At 40.4% G+C, this 19,313-nt stretch overlaps 1 protein-coding gene across 1 annotated transcript in view; it reads right to left on the bottom strand.

Annotated features, from left to right (window-relative positions):
• Positions 1-5,984: 5,984 nt before the first annotated feature.
• The window catches only part of LOC149311473 (leucine-rich repeat-containing protein 1), a 118,341-nt gene continuing 105,012 nt past the window's right edge, over positions 5,985-19,313 (bottom strand). Inside the window, exons 14-19 of the mRNA XM_089531130.1 lie at positions 15,045-15,251; positions 13,954-14,196; positions 12,687-12,776; positions 11,884-11,961; positions 7,826-7,921; positions 5,985-6,137 (exon numbers count right to left, since the gene is read on the bottom strand). Coding sequence (XP_089387256.1) covers positions 5,985-6,137; positions 7,826-7,921; positions 11,884-11,961; positions 12,687-12,776; positions 13,954-14,196; positions 15,045-15,251 — 867 coding nt within the window. The remainder of the gene's footprint in view (positions 6,138-7,825; positions 7,922-11,883; positions 11,962-12,686; positions 12,777-13,953; positions 14,197-15,044; positions 15,252-19,313) is intronic.

Below are 19,313 nucleotides of genomic sequence, written 5' to 3'. Positions count from 1 at the left end.
GGTTACGATTTAGTTAGGGTTCGGGTTAGGTTTTGGTTTAATGTTTAATTAGGCTTCGTTAGGGTTAGGGTTTGGGTTAAGACTCCCTATAAATCCACACAAAGACACCACCTTGGGAAGGAAGGTGATGTCCAGACATAATACAATTTTGTCCCTATGGAAGCAAAGGTAAAGTTGGTCCACTGGAAGCACGCAGTGGTCACCAGCATGGCGAGCTGAGATGATGGCCACAAGGAAGACAGTTTTCCAGGTAAGAAGTCTGAGATCAGTCGTAGCCATGGGCTCAAAGGGCTACTTGGAAAGCTGTATAAGGACCAACTCAGGATTCCTAGCCGGCATCGGTACTTAAGCAGGAGGATGGAGGTTGTTGAACCCTTTGAGGGATTTTTTAATTATGGGATCTTGAAAGAAAGATGGACGCTCCTCAAACTGGTATTGAGCACAGGTGGCTGTCAAATAATATTTCAAAGAAGAAATGGAAAGTCCAGTTTCTGTTAAAGACATAAGAAAGTTCAAAACTTGAGGAACTCGAATCCATGATTGGGGCAGACCCATGTCCGTCAAAAATGTCAGGTGGTAAGATTTCTGTGTTGATAGCTTGTGAGCTGCTCGTATCACAGTTTGCACGGATTCGGGTAAGGTGTTTATGGTTAAATCCACCAAGTGATAAAGTGAAGAGTCTCTAGGTCCGAGTGTTAAACCCATCCCTCGTGCATGGTGAAAAAACTGGGGCACAAGGGCAGTCAGAGATAATTCCTGGGGGCTGAATGAAGTAGAAGCATGAACCACAGCTGCCTCGGCCACCACGAGGGGATCAGGATGGCATCTCACCTGTCCCGTTTCATCTTCACCTTGACTCTGGTGATGAGTGGAAATGGAGGAAAGGCATACAGTAGATGTCCTGTCCACTCAAACAGAAAAGCATGTCCTCGAGAACCTCAAATCTTTTGTCTCGAGCAAAATTGTGGGCACTCACAGTTCAGATGTGTGGTGAAGAGATCAAAATTGGCTAAGCCTCAATGATGGAATAGTTTCCTCATTATGTTGGGATGGAGCCTCCATTTATGGCACGAATCTGAGGACTCACTGAGTTGGTCTGCCAGTTTGTTTTCTTTGGCCGGTAGATGGATTACTTACAGAATGATGTGCCAAGCAATGCACCAATCCCAGACACGAAGAGTGAGATCAAGAAGGGTTTGGGACCTCATGCCACCTTGTTTGTTATTCTAGTACATGGCGGTATTGTTGTCCATGAGGAGCAGTACCATTCAGTTTCAAAGCAAGATTTTGAAGGACCTGAAGGCTTTTTCTACTGCTAACATCTTGAGAGCATTGATGTGAAGCAGTCTCTCCTCAGAGGACCACTTTTCCTTCACCATGAGGCTTTCTACATGAGCTCCACAACCATCCATGGAAGCATAGGTAGTTAGAGTGAGCTGTGGCTGTGGAAATAGAAAAGGCATGCCCACACATGCATTGTTGGGATCCAGACACCAGTGCAATGTCCTTGCCACAGCTTTTGGAACTGTTAGCCATTTGAAGGGAGAGCCCTGTAAGGAATGAAAGATGGACGGGAACCAAGACTGAAACCTTTGGAACCAAAGTCACTCTCTCTTGTGTGTGTAGACTCAAATTTACAATTTTTTTAAAAAATGTTGCACCTACATGCATGCAGCTGATCCCACACTCACAGACACACACTCCCCGATACCCAACGTCAAGCTGACCACCTGTCCTCCAAACCTCCCTTAGATGAGAACTTTAAAAAAGCAAAGCATTCCCAGCCGGCTTGCAAGATGGCAAAGGAAAGATTAAGAACCACTGCTGTTGATATTTTGCATTTCAACTGTCAGAAGCCTCCACAATAGCAATGATGACAGATTCTGGGAGCTGATAATAAAAAAAAACACCAGAGGACCAAAACCTGAGAACCACTGCAATAAACAGATAGAAGAGAGAGGGGGGGAGGGAGAGAAATTACATAGACAGACAGATAGATGATAGATAGATAGATAGATAGATAGATAGATAGATAGACGGGTGGATGATAGGCAGACACATGCTATACACACATAAACATACATGCACACATGGACACACATACACAAACACTTTTGCATAGCATAAGATGCAGATAGTGTTGTCTTGTTGGTTCTAGCAGAATAACCTGGCAAGAGGTCATGGCTGCTGATAAACTCAGAGGTCCAATATTAGCAACTCAGCTGGGCAGAGACCCATTTCCTGGCTCTCAGAGAGATTCCAAGGTTTACAACAACAACACACCCATTGGTTGCTACACCAACTAGAGTAATGTTGCCTTGGAAATGGCTCACAGTTCTTTGTGCAGCGACTCTCAGCAGCAGGAAGGAGACCCATGGACCCAGGAGCAGGAACATCGTGTCTATGGATCTTTCACACATTGTACTAAAAGACCTTTGCATTTCTCCTGCACTATTTTTGCACATTTATAAATATCATGAACATGATGATGAAAGTGAATTGAGGCCTGTTTAAAACAAACATATATTTTAGCCTCTGCTAGATATAAATGCTTTATTTTTTTAAAAAAGCCCAAAGCTTTTTGAAATACAAAAATAAGAGAAGGCCAAGATTTTTTGTTAGTCTTTGGGCTAGTATGAACTTCTAGAGGTGTGCAAAATAGAACATTCTTAGTAAAGTTGCATAGCAGCTTTGCAATAATTTTCCACCCCACCAAGCCTCCTCACTAATATAATTTAGACAGGAGTAAACTTATTTTTCTCTGCCACTTTCAAACTGACATGGTGACTTTTAAGATGTCTGGCATTAACATTCATGAAATGCTATGTGACCCTTTACGTGATGTAACTTTGCATAGACTTAGCTAAATAGCAGAGGCACTGAGAAACCTAGTCACATTGGTGGGTCTGCTACATAGTAACATAACAATGGCCCTCTACTGCAGTGGTTCACAACCTTTGGTCCTCAATTTGGTTTGGACTTCAGCTCCCAGAAGCCCCAGCCCACTTGGCCAACAGTTAGGAATTACAGGAGCTGAAGCCTAAATCATCTGGAAGACCAAAGGTTGGGAACCACTGCTCTACTGGATACAAATACTGTGCAGTTCTAATTCCCCCAAATGTAAGTCCACCTACGTAAAAGTCATGCCCCAACAGCATTCTGGTCATTATCTTTTACTATTGTTAATTGTCAGTTTTAGTTGCTTCATCAGTTTCAAAGATGCATACTAGACATATAAGACAGATAATACTGGCAGGAAGGTAGTACATTTTTACTAACAATATAAAGTCCTGAGTGTAAGTCCCATTGAATACTGAGTAAATATGCCTAGATTGTGCTCTTTCCTCCAAAATAAATAAGTTTAGATCCCAAATATTGCTATAGTTTTCTGAAAATTTTATAAGCAATATGAAGACGTAGGCCAAGAGCCTACATTTGCAGAAATAGCTATGACAAAAGAGCTCCATCACTATAGGTACTTCTGCCAATTAAGCTGTCCAAATACCTATCTCTTAATAATAATAATTAATAATTTGTTTTATTTATATACCGCTATTCCAAAGATCATAGTGGTGAACAGCAAGTAAGCTAATTAGCAAGTAAGCTAATTTGTCCCCAACAGTCTGGGTACTCATTTTAGTGACCTCGGAAGGATGCAAGCCTGAGTCGAGCTTGGGCCCTTTTGCTGGTCTTGAACTCGCAACCTTGTGGTTTTGAGTGAATGGCTGCAGTACAGGCATTTAACCACTGCGCCACCAGGCCAAATAAAGGGTTCCAGAATTGCCCCAGAGCTGAGAACGACAACTGCAGCTCTTTCCTGGTTGCCGGGCACATTGACACAGGAACCTAGAGACACCCCTTGGGGTCCAGCCATGACTGCTTCTCTCAACATGCCTTGTGACCAGGACAGCACTGCAATTGTCATTTCCCAATGCCTTGATTTGCAGTGCATCAGAAACCATTCAACTGCTGCACTGGCTGGTTTAAGAGGTGGATTTCTGGGGTCATATTCAGTCATTAGTGACCATAAACATGAATCCCAAAAGGCAGAAGCTTATAAATCCACCTTTACCCAGTTATGATTGGATGTTTTGTTTTGTTGTATATACCATACCACTTTTCCTGGCATGGCACCTGACAAGGTGACACAGCTAAAAATCTAATGGTAAAAAATGATTATACTGTTGTTGTTGTTAAAAAATAGCTAGCATATCAAAACCCCAGTAACTTAAAACATCTGCTCACTGGAAAAAAAGAGCAGAACATAAACTAGATACCACAGTAACATCTTTCTACCTGACAAATGCTGCTTCTGCAAGCCAGTCATTTTACTGGCACTGCCCCACAGCAGGGTCCACAATAACCTATATTTCCTGAAGATTTCATGTTATCCCACAGTCCACCTCTGCTCCTGCCACCAAATCCTTCCCACTCCCATCTTGATTTTCATCTGATTTAATGAAGATTGCTCTTTGCTCACTGCTGAAATCCCTGATAAGGGAAATGTACCGTGATCATGGTCTTTTTCCCTTCATCATAATGTCAGAGTGTTCTGGAATTAAAAATATGTTCCCAAACAGAGCGTGTAGTGATGATCCCTTTGCCGAAATTAAGGTCCATGTTGCATTTCAAAATGAAACACATTCAAACTTTGCCTGCTGTTATCCTCAGAGTTCTTACCTTTCAGCTGACATGGAATGTGGGAATGAGGGGGAAGTTAATCTTGACAAGGATCACAGTCCACATTCCTATGGCAGCAACTGCTACTGTCAGTCTCTGGACAATACTGCTTGCTGTTCTATAGACGAGTGTGAGGTGAGACATGGGTAAACAGAATACAGTGTTACATGCCTTGCACCTGGTGCTCCAGGTGTTTTGGAGTAGATGTCCCATAAACCGTTGTTGGTAAGGATTTTGGAGATGTGAGATTGAATTGCAAAACATCTAAAGCAGGACCACTGAACGTAGACCAATGTCAGTTTGGGAGCCTTTTCTTGCTGGTCCACTGAGAGTTTCCAAGAAAGAAGGAAAATGTTGCAGTAGCTAGTGGGAATAAATTTGGTAGCAGTCCATGACACATTAGGAAAAAACACACGAATCCTGCACCTCAATCTGAGGAGCACTTCATTTATGCCTGCCTCAAGGAACAGAAGCAAAGGGATTCATAGTACCACAATATCCTTGTTCAACACAAGCCACTTGTCTCCTGTCAATTAGGGACATGAAAGAATTTCACACCAGGCATGATTTTCATGGGATATATAGGTTGTGTCTTCCTTATCCAGAATTCCAAAAGCCAAAATTCCAAAAAGCAAAACTTTTTTCCTGAGTGGCTGAGATAGTGACACCTCTGTTTTCTGATAGTTCAGTGTACACAAACTTTGCTTCAAGCACAAAATTATTTTAAAACATTGTATAAACTTACCTTCACGCTATGTCTATATGAAACATAATTAATTTTGCATTTATACTTGGGTCCCATCTCCAAGATATCTCATTATGTACATAAAAGCAAATACAGATATTCCGAAATCCAAAACAACCCAAAACACTTCTGGTCTCAAGCATTTCAGGTAAGGGAGACACAATCTATTGTCTATTTGTAGTTTCAAAACTCTTAGGTACCTATTCATCAGTTCCTCAAGGGTTTTCAGTCCGAGGAACAGAGTTATAGCTGTGAAATTTTCTCTTCTTTTTCTTGGAAATGTATGCCGATACAGTAAATACTTCCAAGAGCCTTCTCTCTTTCCTCTTAGCTACCTTGGGTTTCCCTTGGTTGCCCTGAAATGCAAGCTGCCTTCCTTGGCACCACGCCACATAGATTTCCATCTTGACAGGCCCTCACCTACCCAAAATGGCTTCCCTCTTTCCCCCACCCCACAAAACTCCCCTTTCTCCTTCACCTTTCCACACTACAAAAAAAAAGAGAGAGGAATAAATACCATGATATTCTGTGGGAGTTTTTCTAAAAAGATTTTTTTTTATTAAGGAGGGTAAAAAGCATTGTTTAAACAGTCTGAATAGAGGAGGCCTTCAGTATTCTCTGTTTCCTCTGGCTCAAAATCATCAGGATCTTGTGGTAACTGGTCCGTATCTTCATCTGAAGTCGAAGGGCGTGTAAGGATGATGCGAGGTATCTTGGGTACAAGAAGAGAGGAAAGAGGGCAGGAAACAAAGTGAAATGGACAGGAGACTCTAGGAGGCAACATGAACGTTCACTTCAAAAATACCTCTCTTTCTTCTTCTTTCCAAAGTCAGAAGCCATATATTTTCTGAATGCTCAAATATTCTCCAAGTATTAGAAACATGGATTGGACAAACTACTCTTTGTTTTTAAGACACAATCTCTAATAGTTAACACATTTTCATAATTTCACAGTTGACCTGCAGTGGTGTGTGGCGGTTTGACATACAGTAATGTTTGACACCCACTCACCCCCACCCCCCAAGCATCAGTTCGACTAGTGGCAGAATAAAGGAGAAGCACCCTCTCCTCAACTCACCTGTCATTTCATCATCCTCATCATATCTGATCATTAGTCAAATTTCATCTAAATATTGATACTCTGCCTCTCTGCCTACTTCTCTGATTGCCTGTCCTTTGGCTGCCTTTCCACTTTGTGGGGGGGGGGGGGGGAGCACAATCCTTCAACTGGAAGGCGCCCTGATATTAGGGAATAGGGCTGGAAAGAATATTTAAAAGTATTGGAAAAATTGTTAAAAAACATGAGAAGACTCCTGGGCTGACAAGAATCTTCAGAATTCAGGACTTATTCTGTGCATAAGTCACACATGATGGTTCTGTGCAGGAAATAGCATTTTCTATGTAGGAAACAGCAGTTTCTGCATAGAAAAAATAACATTTCTACACCAAAATATTATTTCCTGTCCAGAAAAGGATGCTTCCTGGACAGGAAAGGCTGCAAATGGGAACTTTTTTCCAAACGAAGCTTGTACAGAAATTAGTGATGCACTGACACCCCTGGAACTTCTATGTCTCTAAATTCTATTGGATATGTGGGAAAACATTGTGGTTTTCCAATGGGGGGATGGTGATTTGGATTTTGAAATCGGACCAGATCCAAAACTGTCTTATCAGGGTCAAAACTGAATTCAGGACTCCTAGTAACAACTGGTAACATAATTCCTTTTTTGGCAGCTTTTTGGTGTGACAAACAGCATTTACTTATTTACTTCTAAAATATTGTTGGTGAGTCATAACAGGCATATTTTCTGCCACTTTTCAGCTGTATTTTGGCAAAGTAGGTATAGGTGTACAATAGTGAGATAATATTATTTAAGCAATTAATAATATTTAGCAAGGTACACTGAAAACAAGCTGAAGCACACATAGCATGTTACTTCTACAAATAAATGTTCCAAGCTATATTCAATTCTCATGCAATGAGAAAGAGAGCCAGGAAGAAGCCTGTTGCCTGTGCCTGCTCTGTCTCTTTTCTGGCTTCCTTGTCTTTCCCATTGCAAAAACACAGTCCCACTGCCAATACACAGAAGGGAGAGGGGAGCCTAGGAGTACAGCCCAGGTCTCTCCTGAATGAGGGAGAAGGAGACATGATTAAATATAACTATGATTTTTAATATTTAAAAATACATATATTGGTCATTGTACACTGACAACTGGTGGGTTGTTGTATTTAAATTAGTACGCAAGCCAGACAGGAAAAGTAAAATTCAGATTCAGAAAAAAAAATAAAAATATTAAGGATTATCAATTTATCTATATAAGTGTTGATCTTTATTTTACAAAACCTCAGATAGTAGCCATTCCTTAGCCCTGTTGTTCATTTCATCCTCCATCACTTACTGTTATAACATGGTTTATGGTCTGAAATGGGCCACTTTTAGATGGTATCTCTGCAGGACCAGAATCAGGTGTGCTGGGCTCAGAAATAGCAGCATCCTTTTTAAAAGAGGGAAAACAAAAAGAGTAGGTAATTTGAAAATGCAGGCAATATTCAAAAAAGTGTAACTACCTGTGTCACATGTTTCAGAGTTAGAACAAATGTGGTCAAGTGAGTGCAGTGCCAACCCTACCATTAGGCAGAGTGGGGCAATTGGCAGCCATAACTAGGGAAGGAAGCAAAAGCTGAAATCCTCATGAACTCTCCAACTGTTGCCCTCTCTTGCAAGCCACATCAACTTCCTTGGCCTCATGAACTAGGCTTATTAGTTCTGCAAATTAAGACTCAAGTAACATTCAACTGGCTGCCTAATCACAGCTTTTATATCTGAGTGGAGGTGGCATGTGGCTCTCTAATAGGGGAGGTGTTCAGATTTGCACAATCCACAAACCATCACAAAAAAGGTACAAGAGACTTTAAGTTCAATTAAAATTTAAGACAGAAAAGGTGCTCCTTACTATTAGCCTGTGCCCCATCCCTCACACACAATGGGATTTCTCAGAAGTTAATAATAATACAATTTAATTATATTCCACTTTTTCCCCGAGGGAATCAAGTTCATGCCTTGGCAATCAGACTTGCAAATTAAGTCCATCTTTGCCTTCAGTGACTAATCCTGTCACGAAGCATACTAAATATTAGATAAGATAGTGAGGACAATCACATGGGGTTTTTTTTATTTGTAAATTTCAATAAAGATTAAGACAATCATATGTTATGACAAACAGCTGTCCTTCACCTGTTGAGGGAAAGGAGAACCTCTTCTAAATCTGTACTAATCTAGTTTGACCTTGAGCCTCACCTGCTGCCTAACAATGTCAGAAGGGAGAATATTACGGAGCCTCTTTCATATACCATATTGCTAGCTTTTAAAAAGCAACAATGAGGGAAATGGTCTATTGTCTAAGGAGAGAGAGTGTCTTATACTTTGGCAGCAGAAAGATGTGTCCCTCTCTATATCAGACCACAGAGCATCCCTGGCAGTGGCATAAATGCTAGTTCCATCTGGTTGGGGTCCAAAAAGATTAGAGATAGAGGCTGTTAGACCCTGAAGCCCATGCATGATTGCTAGAACTGAAAACTCATATATACACACACATCACCTCTTAAAGACAAGTGGTTTGTAAGAGATGTCTTCTATTGATACCCTCGAAATGTTCTGATTCAACAGAAACAGTCTTGATTAATCCTCTGTTGATACACTTTTTCAATTACTTTTAAAATGCACCGGCTTCTCTCTCCTTTTCTCCATTTCCCCCTTCATTCTCTGTTTATTTCAATTGCTGCAAACTGAGTTCAAAGTGCAAAGTAGTTTGCATTCAATCACCTCTGCTGGGAGGAGGAGGAGGAGGAGGTCTCACTTTTCCCAGTAGGCTTAGCAAAGTGCTGCAGCTACCCTTCATGTTCTTCCTCATTAGTAACTTTTACCATCTTGACCACAGTCAGATGTTGCCTGGGCACATGTGACCTGTTTTTCATCTATGAAATGTTGGAGGGTATGCGTCTACTGAGTCTGACTCTTGGGAGTTATTTAGATGGTGAAAATAATCCCTGTAGAAAATGTGGGTTAAATCTTTGTTGTTCAAATGGATTTCGAATGCACCTGAGTAAATTTTTGGGAGGGCTGCCTAAAAACACACACACTTATTTCTGAGTTTTCCAAAAAGATTTATATTGTTGGCTGTGTGAATAATGGATGCAAATAGACCCAGGACAAGACTTTGTATGTGTTCAAGTCTTTTGAATACATCCACATCATCAACTCCATATTTATTTGCAGTGCTGGCATGTGTGTGAAAAGAACTTGCATATATGCAGTTCCGATTAAAAAACAGTGTGAACAACAAAACCAGAATGCTTGAGTTTATTCGCATAGTCATGCTACAAACAACATCTGACTAACCCCACTGTTTATTTCACCATTAGATTTTCTCTTAGCCTGCTCCCAAGAAGATTTGATTGGACATGGCAGGAATGGAGTCTAGGGATTTACCTATGCTCAGTATAGGCCCTAGGCTGTGACTCTCTCTGGATTATCTCAAAACAAATGATGTTCTTGCCCTCTGTCAACATCTTAACACATGCAAATACATATTTACCTTCCTTATGTTATTGTTCTTCTGCTGTTTAAAAAATATTATTATATCTGCTAATAGTGCCATCTCGTGGCATGAAGAAAGATCTATGTGTTTATCGCTTCATTTACAGGGAATGCTTTAGTCTGGTTTAAATCAATGAAACTTAAGCTAGTTGCAAGTACCTTGTCCTACTAATTTTAGGAGGGAAGACTACTTTTTTCTGGATAGTCCCAGATGCAGTATCTCCATTACAACTCTTTTTTTTTTTTTTTTTTGGCTTCCTTTTTCCCTAGTTACTTTTACATAGGCCATATGGACTCAAAATACTTCTTCACACTCCACAGAAATTTTCAGCTTTACTTTTCATACTGGTAATTGCACCATCAAAAGATGATACAACATGCTTAAATAAAAATTCGTGGCTACAAACAAGCTATTCTTAAACATACAAGTGGATTCCTGTTATCAAACATGTGTAATACAAACCAATGAATGTTTATTCAGACCTATCACCCACTGCACTCAGTAGCATTCACTCGCAGGAGGTGCCATAGTATGGCACCCATTGTTGCCCACATTCGGCATATAAAAAAGGTCCTTATTTTGGTTTACTGTATGTTCGCATGTGTAAGTTGACCTCATGTATAAAGATGAAGGCAGACTTGGGGATCAAAATTATGTTTTTTTCTATGATCCATGGATAAGTTAAGGGTGTTCTTGCCACCACGGCATCCTCTCTGTTCCACTTGCCTCTTGGTAAGTGACAGAAAACTGCCACCACCACATCCTTGCTCCCTCTTTCTTCCCCTTCCCTCTCTCTTGTCCCTTTCCCTTTTATTTTGGGAAGTCCAGCTCAAGAAGTAAGTGTTAGGTGTTAAAAACAGAGCAGATAAACATATTTTTCTTCCCCTTCTCCTTTCCCCAAGAAATCCTCTCATCCATATCAGTCACTCAACTGGCAGCTCAGGTAAGTGAGCTTGGCTGATTTCATGGGCAAGAACGAGAGGATGTCTTGGGGAAAGGTGACAGGGAAGAAGGATCTGTTTATCTGTTCCATTTTAGTTGTTTATTAATAATAATAATAATAATAATAATAAGTAGTAGTAGTAGTAGAAGGCCTTTACTGTTAATAATAATATACTGCATTTTGTGGGACTCAAGGTGGCTCACAACCATGAAAGGCGATGAGAGGTATACTTCAGTTCAATAATAACACTTCAGTGTTATTACTGTAATAAAATTGCGACAATTGATTACAGCATGCTTGGAAGCTTAGTTCTAACACAAGAAAATGGTACAAAGAAGCAACAGTTCATGAAGAAAAGTTCAAACCAAAACGCATCAAATGAGTAAAAAAAAGTTTTGTTATAAAGAAAAACTTAAACATTTTTTTAAAAATGCAAAAAAGTTATTGCAATAATATCTGAATAAACCTCTCCAAGCATTTTACTGTGTTTTTCCTTCCTTTTCTCCCATACCACAATGAAAACAAAGATAGTTAAAATTAAAAGCATACAAAAATTTTAAAAGTAATTAAAATTTCAAACAAAAACAAAAGCTATTAAAAGAACAAATAAAAAATGCAGCACATTATGCAATGCCCATTTTCCCGATGCAATCATTTCTCAAAGGCCTGGCCACAAATAGGCCTTCGCTTGGGTACAGAAAGGCAGTAAGCCTTTTTTTTTCAGTGTAGAGGAATTGCTAGAATACAGTGCTGAAAGATATTAGGACTTGGCTACACAGCAAATATTGCCTTGTGTATACAGACTATCATGATGATACCTGCCTCTTTTGGTATAGTTTCAGTTCAATATTCAGTTCGGAATGGCTTTTAACAATCAAACATCACAAGCAAAAGATGAAATAAAAGTTTCTTATACCTCTAAAACTTCCTCTTCAGATTGTACCCCATCCAATTCAACGGGGCCATCTTTGGAAACATGGGCTATTAAAATTCCCTGCAAAGAAAGAAAGCAACACTTCAGGCCCCAGGCATGAGTCTCTGTGTTAGAAGTTACAGAGTGTAAAGGAAGAGAGTGTCTTTAATGACATGGAAGACTGTTTTTTGTTTATTTTGGAGTATAAACCACCAAAAAAAAAAAAAACCCAACCAAAAAAACCCACTGAACTCAGCCTCCATAAAATAGCAAGAATGCAAGCAATACATTCAACAGGAGAGAACAAAATGCCACATGTTTTGGAAGAGAGAACAAGAGAATATAGACAGAAATTATCTATGGCATGATCGCACCACACACATGGATTCTATAGAGAAAGGAGCAATTATACAGAGACAGGAGACACAGAATGTAGTTACATTAGCAAGCCTTAAATGGAGTCACCTTCAATGTAGATGGAAGAATGACACCAGCAATGGCAATTTCTAAGACATTGTTTTGGGGAAATAATAATGTGCATACTCCTTTCTAGAAGAATGAATGAATAAATGAATGAATGAACGAACAAACGAATAACAAAATAAATGCTACTAACAAAATTTGTCACCAGTTCTACTATTCTGGGGTTCACCACAGATCTTCTTATTAAGGCTGCCATAGAACACCACTATTGACTTCCAAAGAGGTAAGAGATTATAGCAGGAGAGGACTAGTTTCCATGAATGACCATTTTGGTCTCTCACAAAAAAGGATGAGTTGGGAGATGTGGGAGTAATGAAATGCACCTCATCATTTTCTTTACATGAAGATGAGCCCTTTCCACCAGCAATGCTAATACCAAGACTCCCCATTTGACTGCACACAGTAATGGTTATCTGGAAGAGAATTATAATTAGGATTGTATGGCCAGTTAAAAGCAAACACACAACAGATTCCATTTCCATTTGACAGGCTCATGAAATGCATGCAGAAGGAGGGATGCACATGTGCTACATGATTTACTTCCAAATGAATGAAGGACATACAGTGCCTGTGCTGCAGTGACTTTTTTTTTTAAGAAACAAAAAATCTTGGCCACCTAGAATATGATGCAAATGGCCAGCCAATTAAATGAATTTTAAATATGGATCTGGCTATGATTCCTATGGTATTGAAGTCACAGAGGCAGTGTTATGGAATTCTGGGATTGGTACTTTGTTGTGGTACCAGAACTCTCTGAAAGAGAAGGCTAAATACCTCCCAAAATGACAAATCCCCAAATTCCATAGCAATGAGCCATGGCAGTTAAAGTGGTATCAAACTGCATTATCTCTACAGTGTGGATGCAGGTGATTTCAAGAAGACAGGTGAAAGTATGTGGAAGGGAAGGGGAGAAAGTTAAGGGAAGCGGGAAGGCCTGGCTTCACTCTCTGCCTTTTTAGATATAAACTTTATCTCCTTGTGATGCCTTCTTCAATCCAAAACTGGGAGTTGCATTGAACTGTCCACAAACGCCAAGAGCCCTAGATAACCTTCTTGGGACCCTCAGTGCTTTCTGGGTATGATGGGAGTTTTAGTCCAACATATCTGGAAGGTGCCAGGATGGGAAACACTCCCCTAAAAACAGGAAGTGAAGTTTTCCCCCAGACTTCCTTGACTACTGTCACTCTGCAGAATTAATGAAGTCTGACATCTTTTTAACTGGCATGGCTCCTTTCTATAGAATCCTGGGATTTGTAGTTTGTTGTGACACCAGAGCTCTCCAACAGAGAAGGCTAAATAGCTCACAGAACTACAAATCCCGTCGCCTTGAACCATGGCAGATAAAGCAGTGTCAACTGCATTAATTCTGCAGTGCAGATGCAACCTCGGTCAGGACAGAATACCATCAGGTATTCCAGTCCCTCAGTTCTTTGCCTTTAGTTATGGCTGCCTGGCAAATCATTGAATAACCAGGGCCTGCCTTACAAGCTTGATAAGCAGGAGTGGACATTAGGTATTCCTGCTTTTAGTAGAACTTAGTTCAACAGAGTACAATGAAGAAGCCAGAATTTCTTCATGTTAATGAGTTACCTTCAAGGGTGCCTGGGCTGCCTCTTGGTCTTTGTTTTCCTTGGAAAACCTGTTGCCTTCTGTTGGGAGGCTGTTTGTAGTTGCTGCAGCTGGAACCTGCTGCTTCTTGTTGGCTGCAGGAAAGCTTTTCCCCTTCGATGCTGCTTTTGGTCTCTCCTGTTGAAGACCAACTTTAGCACTTCTTTGGTCCCGGATGTTATCGCTGGAATCAAAGAGACTCCCAGAGAATTTGGATATAGGCTCCTGTTTTGTTTAGGAAACAAGCAAAGAAATAAACAGCAGGAAGAATGATAGTGAAAAGACAGTAGGCATCCTAACACCCTGCCTTGGAAGCCAGGAATTTTAAATAAAAAGAGAAAAGAAGTCAGTGGCTGTGATGAGGATGTCATAAAAATACCAAAGGATCATCAAGTGGGACCATCTTTTTCATGTGTTTGTTTTCTTTAGGTTGAAAGAAGATTAATGCATGGAAATTTTAGTTAATAGCAGGTGTTTTATTATGATTTCTATGTAACTTTATTGAGTTATTTGCAAACTGTATTTTTACATTCTCTTTTATATTGACTGTTCTTGTGTCTCTCCAAGTCATTTCTGACTTATGGTGACCCTAAAGCGAACCTATCACAGGGCAAAATCTTTTCAGAGGGAGGTCACCCTTTCTCTGCAGATGAGAGAGTGTGACTTGTCCATGGTCACCCAGTGGGTTTCTGTGTCCAAGTGAGGATTTGAACACAGTACCCTAGTCTAGCAGCCAAACCTACCACCCACCATGATAGCGCTTACTGACTATAGAGATCACATGAAATGTGTGTTAGTGAGAGGTGAAAGAGCAGCGTATAAATACCATACAACAATATTAAGCCCTTTCCCCCTCAACTGGTATGATCCTACTTTAACTGCCATGGCAACACACTATGGGATCCTGGGATTTGCAATTCTCATCCAGACAATGCCTGCAGTGACACGCCAAACTGCAAAGGCTGAGATTGCATAGGATGTAACCAAGGCAGTTAAAGTGGAATCACAGTGGTCTTACTGTGGAGTGTGAAAAGGCCTACTGATTTCTCAAATCCAGAATTTATGGGACTTACATCCTCCTCAGGATCCTCTAGTTCCTCGGCTTCTTGTTCAGGACTGATTCGCCCTTCCTTCCACTTTTCCTTGACTGAGCCGAACTTGTACAGGCTGCCCCCTTGCGTGCTCTCCTTTCCTTTCAAAGAACCCCAACGGGAGCCCTGGGAATTCCAGTTGTGGCTCCCATGCAGCTTAGGAGACTTGGGAAGCCACTTAATAGATTCCTGCAAGGTAAACAAAAAGCAAAAGATTTGGGCACATGAAACTACATAAAAACCAAGACCTGCTAAGTGGACATATACAAGAGTAGAAGACTTTCAATTCAGGCTTGCCGTTGGCCCCGGAAGGCTCAAGTTGTCATGTTGTTGAGGAATCAACCATCTCCAGTTGTGGCAACTGAATGGGCCTCTGCCTAATGAAGAAATGCTTGGTGAAGTGCAGAGAAAGAAGAAGAAAAAGGAAAAAGAAACTGTTGTATCCTACAGGAATGAAAAAATTACAAAACCAGGAAAGACCAGTCATTGGTAGTTGCTGGGAACTACCATTTTGTGGACTGAAGACTTGGCACCCATATGCCCTTGAGGAAGTGATCTTCGTGGCTGGTTTCCATCCTCCTGCTCCAGTTTATCTGCTGTAGAATTCCTCCATTGGCAAAACTGTCAGGTGGGCCACATATACATCAAGGGGAGGGGGACACAAAAAAAGAACACATAGATTTTCATCAGATGTGGAAATACAAATGACTAGGTAGAGCTGCAAATCTAGAAAGAATTACTGCAATTAAATATGGACAGGGAGTGTCTTGCCAGAAGACCCACAAAACTTTAAAAATTCATCTCAAAATTTGCCATCAAACAGTGAAACAATACCACAAAATAACACTGGCTTGGAAAGATTTGCACTACCCCTATAATTCCCGAGCTCTGCAGGCACATAAAAGCAGAGTGCTTTCTGCTTAAACTGAAATTGCCTCCTGGAAGATCCTTGCAGCCTTATGGAGAAGCAGCGGAGGTGGGGGGAGGGACAGCTCCACTCCAATGCATTTACCTATTCTGATTTCTAGATCCTCCGCAGTCTGCTACCCATGTGCTGACCATTGATGACCACTTTGTGACCTCTGCTCTCCCATGGCTTCCATGCCATTTGGTCAGTGACATGGCAGAATTTATCTCTAAAGTGTCTTCTGCACCTTGGAGGGATGCTTTGAAGTTGGGAATAAAATCCTGAGGGGATTCCCTGCCCCTTCCTCTCCAGTCTTGTTGGGGTTGGTTAAGAGAGTCCTTCCAACAGTGGACACTTTCAAACAGAGGATTGTTCTTAGCCAGTTTGGGCTTCAATTTTGGCTGTTACTGGCAATTGAAGGGAGGGTTAGGGAGGGCTTGGGATATAATGGTAATTGTATATTATGGATGTTTTTAGTTTTAGCCGATTCAATCTTCTGGAGAAGCGGGATATAAATAATAATAATAATAATAATAATAATAATAATAACAACAACAACAACAAAACTGTATAGGAGGCTAAGATTGTTAGTTCAAGGCAAAGCTTGTTGCAATATAGTTCAGCTCCTTTACAGATTTCTTTGACTTTTATTAGGCTTATGGAGTTGGAGCTATCAGAGAAAAAGAACTGCTTAGTTATTTGAAATGAAAACAAATTTGCCCCGAACATCTCTACAACCTGAAGACCTATGAACTACTGTAGGACATCAGACTGTAGCTTCAGACACCCTTAATGGCTGTCTGGGACATGCAAGCCATCAAAAACATGTGGCAAAGAGAAGGCATTTCAGGAATAATTTAACTTGGTGGAGAGTTGTTGTTGTTTTCACGTTTAGAAAGCCCTGTACAACTTGAGCCCCAAACATGCATGTCCTTCCATTTTGTCCTTCCAAGGCAGTGTTTCCCAAATTCTGGTTCTCCAGATGCTTTGCACTTCCAACTCCCAGAAGGCCTAGCCAGTTTGGCCAACAAACAGGAATTCTGGGCGCTGAAGTCCAAAAATTCTGGAGGACTAAAGTTTAGGAAACACTGTTCTAAGGTAATGTATGAACACCTTTTAAACAATATTTTGATCTTGAGAGCCGTGGCGTCACTAGGGTTGGTGTTACTCAAAGTGGTAACTCATGGTGTCACTCCCGCATTGACCTCTTCCCATATCGCACCATACAGAATCCTTAATCATAATTTTTTGTACCCGTAAACCATAATTCCACTATAACACTGAATGTAGTGGCAACAGCTGTGACAAAAACAACTAGTAAAATTAAAATTATACCTTTAAATTACAATATTATGCATACAGCCTAAATGTGTTCACATGTATATAATTTCATGTTATTAAAGTTAACATTTGATAAGATGTGATGCTTTTAAAGAAAATTTTAGTTTTTAAAAAATTAAAAACCTGAGCTCTCTCCTTTCTCCACCTATCGAGCCTCGCCCCAATTACGCCTTCTCCTCCACTGAGCTCCAGGGCTTTAAAAGGATGCCATTGCCATTTCTGCCAAAAAGGCAAACATTTGATAAGCAGTGGTATTAACCCCCTCCCCCCCTTAGGGTGTCACTCACTACTGCCCACAGAAACCACATATCTCTAGTGATACCCCTTGTTTGAGAGGTGCCAATGATGGTTTCATCACAAGAACGTTTGGAAATGCACAGACAAATTCAGGACAGTACTATGATCTCCTTCCAGCTTATTATTCTCTCTTAGTAAGTTAGACATTTCAGGACATATTATTTTTAGACTATATTTTATCTTGGATATGTGGCATTTAACTGAAATTTGATATAAAATATAGCCTAAAAAATTAATATGTCCTGAAATGTCTAACTTACTAAGAGAGAATAATAAGATGGAGGGAGCTCTTAATATTATCCTGAATTTGTCTTCTTCCTTAATATTGTCCTGAATTTCTTTCTTTTTATCCATCTTCCCATAGCTCTTGGAAAGAGGTTGGCTACATAATAAACTTATAGCAACAGCCAATACATATAAGGTTTTTATCAGCATAGAAAAAACTAGACAGATAACAGGCAATCATCGAACTCATGACTAGATATGACAAGCCAATAGGTGTAACATTGTCTTTAACAAAGATTGGCTCAGATTTACAACTAACTTCCTTGAGTGAAGTATTCTACATTATTAAATGAGCTTCTGCCATTTCTGTCTGCAATGGCACCATCTAGTGGTTTCTAGCACATAATATCTTTGGTTTTCCAGAATAGGTTTCAAAATCAAATGTACTAGTTTTCCTTGTCCTCTCTCCAAATCCCGACTGTCATCACCACACTTGTTGAACACTGCAATCTAGTGGCCCTGTAGAAAGATAGAGTAGCACAACAGAGCAATGATGCTCCTTTCCAGCATAAAGACTTCCGCTCTTCAGCATCCTTAACAAAACACAGACTTTTGGCCTCACAGTAAATAAAGGCCAACCCATTTACAAAGTGCTTAACTACACAGTATAGAAAGTCAGAAGATACTAGTCTGTATTCCCCTGTATTGAGTGGAGAAGGCAAGATAAAATTATGTGTCTCCACACTGTGTGGACAAAGGAGGCTGTCTTTTCCTAAGGTTCTTCATCGAACCAGGTCATTATTGTCTACAGCTGCATCTGCACTACAAAAATAATGCAGTTTGACAACACTTTAAACTTCTATGGCTCAGCGCTCTGGAATTCTGGGATTTTAGTTTGTTGTTGCACCAGAGCTCTGTAACAGAGGTGGCTAAAATTTCACAAAACTACAAACCCCGGAGTTCTATAACACTGAGTCATGGCAGTTAAAGTGGTGCCAAACTGCATTATTTCTGCAGTGCAGATGCAGCCTATACCAGTAGTGAGTAATATGTGGCCCTCCAGATATTGGTGGGCTGAAACTCTCAACATCCCTAGCAACCATGGCGAGGGATTCTGTTGCTTTCTGGAATTTGTCTACATTGAGTAGCAGTGGCTCTCTGAGATTTCAGCTTTACCTAGAGATGATGGAGCTGAACTCAGGACTTTTTGTATGCAAAACCTGTGCAATCCCATTCAGCTGTAGCTCTTCCAATCAATGTAAGAGTGTGAATAAAATATGGACCTCAGTATTCATAACCTGATGGAGACAATACAATCTTCAATCAGAGGAACAGTGCCTAGCAGATGAAAGAAGGCTAGTAGTGCCTCACTAGTAATGCTTCATCTTGTGTCAGGAAGGAAGAAAAGTCTAGTAGTTTACACTGTATAACTAGCAGAGCTAGAAGGACAAGTTTGAATGACAAGGATCAGTACTGCCACC

The sequence above is a fragment of the Sceloporus occidentalis genome, unplaced genomic scaffold (assembly GCF_023333645.1).
Source record: "Sceloporus occidentalis isolate IW3139 unplaced genomic scaffold, rSceOcc1.0.p SCAF_6, whole genome shotgun sequence".
NCBI classification, from domain to species: Eukaryota; Metazoa; Chordata; class Lepidosauria; order Squamata; family Phrynosomatidae; genus Sceloporus; species Sceloporus occidentalis.
Note: the sequence above shows the minus strand (reverse complement) of the source record. Positions and strands in the feature narration are given on the sequence as shown.